The sequence below is a fragment of the Dryobates pubescens genome, chromosome 20 (assembly GCF_014839835.1).
Source record: "Dryobates pubescens isolate bDryPub1 chromosome 20, bDryPub1.pri, whole genome shotgun sequence".
Classification (NCBI taxonomy): Eukaryota; Metazoa; Chordata; class Aves; order Piciformes; family Picidae; genus Dryobates; species Dryobates pubescens.
In genome coordinates, this window is record NC_071631.1 from 8,472,300 (window position 1) to 8,481,323 (window position 9,024).

At 59.3% G+C, this 9,024-nt stretch overlaps 1 protein-coding gene across 1 annotated transcript; it reads left to right on the forward strand.

Annotated features, from left to right (window-relative positions):
* Positions 1–95: 95 nt before the first annotated feature.
* Positions 96–9,024, forward strand: EPN3 (epsin 3). The gene is made up of 9 exons (XM_054170524.1): positions 96–311; positions 2,943–3,601; positions 3,978–4,096; positions 6,004–6,105; positions 6,202–6,286; positions 6,522–6,830; positions 7,417–7,518; positions 7,919–8,140; positions 8,271–9,024. The coding sequence occupies exons 2-9, from the start codon at positions 3,034–3,036 to the stop codon at positions 8,588–8,590; spliced, it is 1,827 nt and encodes a 608-aa protein (XP_054026499.1). The 5' UTR covers positions 96–311; positions 2,943–3,033; the 3' UTR covers positions 8,591–9,024.

Sequence of the window (9,024 nt, forward strand, 5' to 3'; positions counted from 1 at the left end):
CGCCTGGCTGGCTGCCAGCGCAGGGCAGTGACGGAGCATTTACAGCATCCCCGCCTCCCGCATGCGGCGGGGCCGGGGCTCGGCGCCGCATCCCCCGCGGCCGGTGCTGCACCGAGTCGTACCACACCGGGGCGGGGGGAGGGGGGGAAGCGACGCCTGTGCCGGGGCCCGGACGGCTCTCAAGGGGTTAAACCGAGACCTGCCGCGGGACCTGCCCAGCCAGCCCGGCAACTCGGCGGCGCACAGCAGGCGGGCTGCGGCTGGCTCCCGCTCGCTTCACCGGCACGGAGGGGCCGCTCCGCTCCGCGCAGGTAAGATGGGGGGGGGAGGAGGTGTGCGCCCCTCGGCAGCGGGTGCGGGGAGATGATGATGATGATGAGAATGGAACCGGACGGCGGAGCATCGCGACGGGTCGGAGAGATGCCGGGCCCCGGCGGGGAGCTCGGTAGCGCGGCGCCTCTCAGGCCGGGCTGCGGGCACCGCGGCCCCGCGGCAGGCGCAGGAGCCGGCGGCGCGGCCGAGGGCTCTGTCGGGAGCCGTTCCTCGCCGGCCCCTCCATGTCGGGCGCTGCTCTTCACAGCCTTGCACCTGATTAGGGACGGATGAGGCTTTAATCCTCCCCCGGCCTCCCCCTCCTCTCGTCTGGCCCTTCTGCCCGCTTCCTCCCATCCCCTCCCGCTCCCCATCCGTGTTATTTCTCCTCGCCCCCCCGCTCCGCCTCCGCAGTTTTCTCTGACGGGCCGCGGGCGATGGGGACCTGTCCCCGCACCCGTGTGTCCTTCTCCCACCTGGCAGCCTCTTGCTCAAGGTCACTGCAGTAATTCCATATGAGCTGCTGGGTGCTGCTTCCTTATCTCACGCACAGCTTCTGTTTCACTCCCTTTATATTTTCGGGAGTGGGGGGTGGCAGGGGGGAGGGGAGGGGGGTTGCAGAATAACGTGTCTGATAAACCTGGCTGCCTTTATCACCGCTGGCAGCGCTCCAGCCGGGGCCAAACTCGTCTCATCCCTGCCCTAGCCCCCGCTTCCCATCTTTTCCCATGCAGACTTCCCAGGCCATTACACGGCAGGCAAAGTCCAGCTGGGATCCAGTCGCCATCAGGTTCAAGTGGTGCTGGAGCCCATTATGTTAGACCAAGGGTCTGTTCTGCCTGACTTACTGGTGGCAGGCAGGACCATCCTGCCCTGGAGGTGGAATGCCAACGTTTGCTGATGTTTGCCGGGCTGGTGGCACCTTTGGAAAGTGCAACTTTGTCTCCCACCTGGGTGTTGGTGGAAAGCAGAGTGTAGAGCCAAGTTCTGGAGGACTTTGCTTTGTTGCTGCCCTCGTCCTGAAGGCATTTCAGAGCCAGGTGGGCAACGGCGTGGCCATCTGCACCATGGGCTCTCATGGTAGGATCCAAAGGCCGTTACGCCAGGCTGCAGTGCAAAAGGCAATCAATACAGGGAAGTGCCTTGAAAGAAACTTCGTCCGCCTGGGAGCATGGTGGTGCCAGGCTCCTCTCTGACTCACAGGGGACGTTGCTGGTGGAGCTGTAGGGCGTCCGGCTGGTGGCCCATGGGAGCAGAAGGTGCTGGACTGGTTGCACAGGTTGTGTGGGAGCATGGCGGGCGCTGTGCATGGCTTATGGGCACGTCAGCAGGGCCTTGACCCAGCTCTGGTGAGAGAGCACGGTGGCCCAAGCAAGGAAAGGGCTGGACATGGTGCAGCAGCTGCAGTATAGAGGGGTAGTGGCAGCTGAGTGGGTGGTGAGATGGGCATTGGTAATCACTGTCTGCAGGCACCGCTGCATGGAGGAGATAGCCCTCTGCATGCAAGCGTTATCTTGGATGGGGAAAAAGTTGCCAGTGTTTTGTTGCAGCTGCAGTGGGAGCTCTCGGAGTGGCCTGGCTCACTGGCCCTGTGGTATGGCCCAGCCGAGGGTGAGGCAGCTCCAGGCAGCCTCTGCCTCCCGGCTTTCATTTGCCCTTGGACAAAATGAGGGTAAAGGGTGACTTCCAAGCAGGGAGAAAGTGAGGATTAGGACTAGCATAGAGTAAGGGGTAGATTTGTCATGGGCTTGTGTGAAGATGGGTCCAAACTGACCCACATCAGTTTGCACCTTTGTAGGGTGCAGCACATTCCAAGGACAGGCACTGCCTGCTGAGGAGGTGCCAGGGCAGCTCCCAGCCATGCCAGCCCCTGATGCTTTGGCCTTGGGTCAGGGCACAGAGGAGGCTCAGGCAGCTCGGGGGTTCTGAGATTGGAGTTTGTGTTACCTAGTCCCGCTTGCTGGCCTGGCACTGGAGGTTAGCACCCTGAGTTTGTCACCCCACAGCAGCTCCACTTCTGTGCCCACAGTCCTTCACAGAACCAAAGTTACCAAGTTTGCTTGGCAAACCCACCTAAGTAGCTGCCAGTGCTGCTAAGTCATGGAAGGCTGTGATTCGTGGCTGAGTTTTGGTTTTGCATGATGGAACCTCGGTGGCACTGTGAGCCCTGGGGCAACATCTGGGGCAAGTGGGGCCACATACAGCTGCCACCAGAGCATCTAAGGGTACAGGGGAGCCCCTGACTGGTGTGAGGCCTGGGGGGGCCTGAAACTAGCTTTACTGGAATGGTGAGGCTGAAGCAGCTGGGATCTGGAGGAGGGAGCTGTCATTTTCAGGTGGTTACTTTTAGAAACAGAAGTGCAGGGTAAAAATCTCCTCCAAATGTTGCCCATTCTGGAGCCAAATCTCTTGGCAGCTCTGCAGTGCTGGATATCGTCTTGCTATCAGATTTATTTTCCCCTTAAGCATCCTGTGTCTTTGGGTTAGTGAGTGGTGACATCCTGCCAGGCTGCATCTGATACCACAATGATGGTCACTTTCACCTTGAGAAGTGTCCCAGGTGCCAGCTGGGGTGGGTCCTGGTGTCTGAGGCAATGCTGATGTCTCTGTGTCCCCTATCCCTGCTGCAGGCACCAGTGAGGCTGCGGCCGTGAGTGCTCATCTCTTCCCCTTCTCCACGGTTCCTGCCTGCCGCCGGCAGGGTCCCGGCGCCGCACAGCCATGACAACCTCGGCGCTGCGCCGGCAGGTGAAAAATATCGTGCACAACTACTCAGAGGCAGAGATCAAGGTGCGGGAGGCCACCTCAAATGATCCCTGGGGACCCCCTAGCTCCCTGATGTCAGAGATTGCTGACCTCACCTTCAACACGGTGGCCTTCGCTGAGGTCATGGGCATGATCTGGCGGCGGCTGAACGACAGCGGCAAGAACTGGCGACACGTCTACAAAGCCCTCACCCTCCTGGACTACCTCATCAAAACCGGCTCCGAGAAGGTGACTCACCAGTGCCGGGAGAACCTCTACACCATCCAGACGCTGAAGGACTTCCAGTACGTGGACCGTGACGGCAAGGATCAGGGCATCAACGTCCGCGAGAAGGTGAAGCAGGTGATGGCGCTGCTGAAGGACGAGGAGCGGCTGAAGCAGGAGCGAGCGCACGCGCTGCAGACCAAGGAGCGCATGGCCCTGGAGGGCATGGGCAGTGGCAGCCACCAGCCCTACGGCCGCCGCGCTTCGCCCTACGCAGATGACTACGGCCGGGCACGGGGCTCACCCTCCTCCTTTAACTGTGAGTGTTGCTGGTGGCTCTCCTGGGCTCACTCAGGGTGGAGCCAGGCTGTTACGTTTGTTTTGCACCTGCTTAATGCCTGTTGCTCCCCTCCACCGTTTGGGGTGATGTTGGTGAAGCCCACCTCTGTCCTGTCATGGGCAAAGGTTTGGCTGGGCCAATGGTAAACCTCAAAAATGGTGGCAGCTGGTGGTGCCTCAAGCCTCAAAGCCATGGCTCCTTCATGGTAGAGAGCTCTGATGTGGAAATATATCCACTAGAGAAGCCATGCTGTAGAGCTGCAGGTGTTGGGATGGGGGCTTGGTGGGGGCTGCTGATGTGCTGCCCAAAATACCTCAGTCCTGATGCCTCTCCTTTTCCTCTTTTTATCTTCCAGCATCATCCTCATCCCCACGGTTCACCTCTGACCTGGAGCAAGCAAGGCCCCAGACGACAGGTGAGGAGGAGCTGCAGCTTCAACTTGCCCTGGCCATGAGTCGGGAGGAGGCAGAGAAGGTATGGTATCTCTTGAGGCTGGGCATCTCCCTGCACCTTGCATTGTCTGTGGGCAGGGTGGGTCATTTGTTTGGCAGGAAGGAAGATGTTCTGGGGCTGCCTGAGGCCAGTGTGTGCACCTGCAGACCAGGCTGTTCGTGCTGTGCCCAGCATCAAAAATGGCCAGCAGGCAGATGAAAGTGTGGGCTCTCCCTACTCCTTGTCCTTGTACCAGTGGGCACAGCACCAGACTGAGGCCTGTCCAGTTTCCCAGAAGCCAGGGTGAAACTGAGAGTGTCTTCTGGATTTGCTCAACACCCCTTAAACCTGGCTGCCCAATCACACTTCTGGTCTAAGTTCCTTAAGAAAGAAATTCTTCACCGTGAGACTGGTGAGGCACTGGAACAAGTGCCAAATGCTCCCTCCCACTGGATGGTCCTTTCAAAATGGGCTAGAGCAAGCACTGGGAAGCAGCACCAGGAAGATGCCCACCAGGGTGTGGGCAGCAAGCAAGCTGCTGCCTCTAGCTGTGAAACCTCCCTTTGGGCTGCCCCCTCTCCTATCTGCTGGCCACAGGGGAACACCGGGGACAGCTTATTTGCACCCTGATTGAGACTGCCACCAGCTGGCACGCCCTGTGAAGAACATGGGAGTGTGGCCAGGCACATAAAGTCAGAGGGACATGGTGACTGGGGCTGTGTGCCCAGGCCGGCAGGCATCCGCTTGGGCTGGTGCTGAGCACCACGAGCTCAGTCCTGCCAGGGCAGGGGGCATGCTTTGGAGACAGCGCTTGCTGCTGCCCATCTTCCCTGGCCGATGGAGGCTCTTTTGGGGATGGAGCAGAGTGTACATCCCTATTTTTGTCCTGGAACTGGAGTATTTATAGCTTCCAAGTGCTGCTGTGATGAGCACTGTAGGAAGACTCTTGAAAGCGTTGCCTGCTGGAGTCCATCTGGGCTACACACACACACATGCATGCTTGCACATGCTTGTACAAGGCTGTGTACACAGGCAGCCTCCCACTGGGATCCCTGTTCCCAGACGTGGCTGGTCTCATGCTGCTGGACAAGCATCACAGGGTGGTGATCGGGGTTGTCATGGTGGTATGGTGACAGCCTCTTCCCAAAATCTCCAAAATCTGCCTCAGGTCTGGGCACTTTTTTGCCCAGCAGAGCAGGGCTGGGCAGGGTTCCCGAGCAAGGCCTCTTCCGCAGCAGGCTGCTGGGGCAGGGGATGCCTAATCCATCCCTTCTCCTTCACTGATTGCATCAACATCCCTGAAAACTTCCTGGGTGAGATGCTGGCTGTCCAATTTGGGGTTGTGTCAGCCTAGATACAAAGGCAAGTGATGGGGTAGGAACTGGGGCCACAGCAGACCCTGAGTGGGAGCTGGTTCAAGAGTGTAGGGCACTGGACTGGGACTCCACAAGCAAAGCTGTCTGGATGGGCACAGAGGTGTTGTGCAGGCTGCAGGAGAGACAGAGGTGAGGACAGGAATCTCTGAGTAATCCTGTGAGCTGAGGGCAAGCTGATATGTCACCCAATTTCCTCTGTTGGCAGAAGCCACTTCCTCCACTCTCCAGCACAGACGAAGAAAGGCAATTGCAGCTAGCGCTCGCGCTGAGCAGAGAGGAGCATGAGAAGGTACCTGTGCTCCACAGCCCTGGGCGCTCCTCTCCTTGCACTTGGGCTTCTCTCTGGGGCACTGGAGCCTGAAACACCACCTTGCTCTGCCACTCACTTTGCTTTCACTGCTCTGGGCTTTCTGCTGAGGGTTCTCCTAGTGGGTTTGGCCCCAGAGGAGCTGTCTGCTTGGATGCTGGGACTTATGGGGAATTCGGTGGCAGCTCCTGTGCTGGTCTTTCTCCTGGAGAAGGTGCTGGCTGCAGGGTTGTTGAGCTCATGGACCACATCCCTTATCCTTGCAGGAGGTGAGGACTTGGCAAGGGGAGAACTCCGTGATGCAGAAGCCCATGGAGGAGACTTCGCAGGGCAGGGAGGAAGAGGAAGATAAGATGAAGAAAAGCCAGGTACAGCACTGGCCACACAGCTAGCCTTGGGCTCCAGGGTGCTCTGTAAGTCTGCCCTCAGCTTCCCTCACCTCTTCATTCCGTTTCTGTTTGCAGTCATCTATCTTGGAACTAGCAGATATCTTTGGGCCAGCAGCAGCTCCCTCCAGCCACACGTCTTCTGACCCATGGGATATGTCAGGTGAGGGCAACTCCCAGGCTGTAAAGCTTGAGACAGTGGCAGAAACCTCACCTTTCCTCTGTCCCTCCCTTAATCCTCAGGGGCTCAACAGTGGGGACCTGTTGCTTCTCTTCCCTTTGCTGCCTGGGCCATTGCTTGCCCAGGTGGTGCTGCTGAAAGCTGTGTTCCCCTGGATATGTCCATTCAGAATCTCTCCCAGCCCTGCACCACACTGCAGCTTCCCTTCTTCTTTCAGACATGAAAGCCAAAGCAGAGCCAGCAGCCTCTGCCTGGGCTGGTGCAGCTGACCCTTGGGTACCCGTCCCGGCTGCCAGTGGAGAGCCCCTCTCCCAGGCGAGTGCTTCGTCCCAGCAACCCTCCACTGGACCCTGGGATTTCCCTCCTGGCAACACTGCAGCCTCTGACCCTTGGGGGAAGGTGCCCTTGTCTTCTGGCTTCCCTCCTGCAGACCCCTGGGTGGCGGCATCCCCCCCTGCCCAGGCCTCTGGTTCTACACCAGCTGTTGACCCTTGGGCCGCTGTGGCTGAGCAACCTCCTAACCCTGGTAAGAGGCCTGATGGCTATTTTGGCTTTGCTGAGGATGATGGGCAGTGCCAGCCATTGCTGCCCTCCTCTGAAGGGGCACCCAAAGTGCTTCTCCCTTCCTCCCATGGCCAGCTGTGCAAAACCCTTTCCCCACTCTCCTACCCTGCAGTGGAACCTCTGCTTGCTGAAAACCTTAAGGAACTTTCTGGGTTTCATTTCTGCTTTAATTAACATGACACAGTTAATGGAGACCCCGCCATGGGAGAAGATAGCAGCTGCCACACTGCCCCAGCAGTGTGGAGTGACAGTGTGTGTGTCCCCAGTGATACCTGGCTGTTGGCTCAGCCCAGCCCAATGTTCTGGGACAGGTTACTGCTCACAGGTGCCATGCTGCAGATGGAGGAGTGTCTGTAGGCACAGCCTGTGTTGCTCAGCGCCACTCTATGTTCTTCCTTGGTGCTTCATACAGCCTCGTGTGTGCTGACCTCACTTTTGGTCCCTAAGAGGCAGAGTCTGACCTGGGGGCCCATGCTGGTTAAAACTTTTCTACAGACCTCTCTCCTCCCTGTTTGCTCCCCTCCTTGAGTTTCACCTCTTCTCCCCAGCTCCAGGGGCAGATACTTTTGACCCATTTGCAAAGCCACCTGAACTGCTGGAGCAGGAGCCCTCACAGCTGCCCTCCTCAGCCAAATCAAACAGCCCTGTTGGTAAGAACAAGGGGAGCAGGCAGGGGACAATTTGGGCAGGTGGGGTTGGTGACCTGTCCCTGCCTGTTGCAGGGAGGCAGCTCCAAGGCTGGGCAGCCTGTACCTGGCTGCTTTGCTAGTGTGGCCAAAGCTTGTTCCCACCTCCAAGGGCACGTGCCATGGGCTTGGGCTGCCCACAAACAGGGTGAGGGGCAGCTTTAGTCCCTGCATGCACCCATGTCCCAACCCTGCCACCTCCCACAGTGGCTCAGAGACACTTTGGACACACCATGCCACAGCCTTAGCCCCATCATATCGAGCTGTGACTTAGGGCAGGATGTGCCATTAGTGGTCACTGGGGGACACCATCACCCTCAGTGTCTGCCAGTTTGCTCATGTGGCTCATCTCCCCACACCCCAGAGCCGGACCCATTCAGCGACCTGTTCCCCGGCACGAGGCAGGATGAGACAAAGAGCTTTGATCTCACCAACCTGGCTGACTCCTTGCCTGAAGCTGGCAAGGAGCGGAAGGACTGTAAAACCCCCGAGGCCTTCCTCGGTCCTGCTGCTTCCTCCCTGGTCAACCTGGACTCCCTGGTCGCCCCTACACCAGCATCCAAGACGCGCAACCCCTTTCTCTCAGGTAGGTGCCACTGCTGTGGCTGCTGGCCCGGGGCTTCTCTGGGCTGGTCAGAGGGGTGTCTGGGGGAGGAAGAGGAGGAGGACTGGGGATGGCATGGCTGCCCTGATGTCTCCTGTCCTTTCCTTGCTAGGTCTGAGCACGCCATCCCCAACCAACCCCTTCGGCCTCACTGAGCAGCCCAAGCCGACGCTCAACCAGATGCGGACCAGCTCACCAGTGCCCAGCCTGCCTGCTGGCCACCCTGCCAACTCCATGACCTACAGCACCTCCCTTCCACTACCCCTCAGCAGTGTCCCAGCTGCGGCCACAGCCCTCCCTGTCTCTGCCAGCGCCTTCCCCCAAGCTGGCACCTTCCCTGAACTTCCCAGCAGCTTGCCGCAGCCTTTACTGCCGCTGAGCGGGTCCCCAGCCCCGCCATCTGCTCCGGGGGGACTCAACCCTTTCCTCTGAATCCTCTGGACGTGTAGACTGGCCCCTTCCCCAGCTGTTACACATTTCCCCTGGCCTTTCTTCCCACCGAGACTGAGGGGTGCCAGTGGTTCACTAGCTGCAATGAAGGGTGTCCTCTGTGCCAGCCCCCTCTCTGTGCACCTTGGCTGGGGGCACCAGCATGAGCCCATGTGTTTGACCAGCAAGAGGGGACCCCCTTCCCCTGCAAATGGCTGCATAGGGGCCACGGCAGGGCCCATCGTAAGGGCTGTGATTTAGGGAGCTCTGGTGCAGTGGGCTGGGCTGGTGCATGGGGTCTCGCTGCCGGATGGGTCCCCCGGGGTGGGGGGCTTTGTCCCGGCGCTGGGAGGAGCTGGGGGGCAGCGCTAGGGCCGAGGGCAGCTGGCGTTCCAGCCTCCCCGGCGTTCCCGGCTGATTCGCGTTTCCTCTTGGCT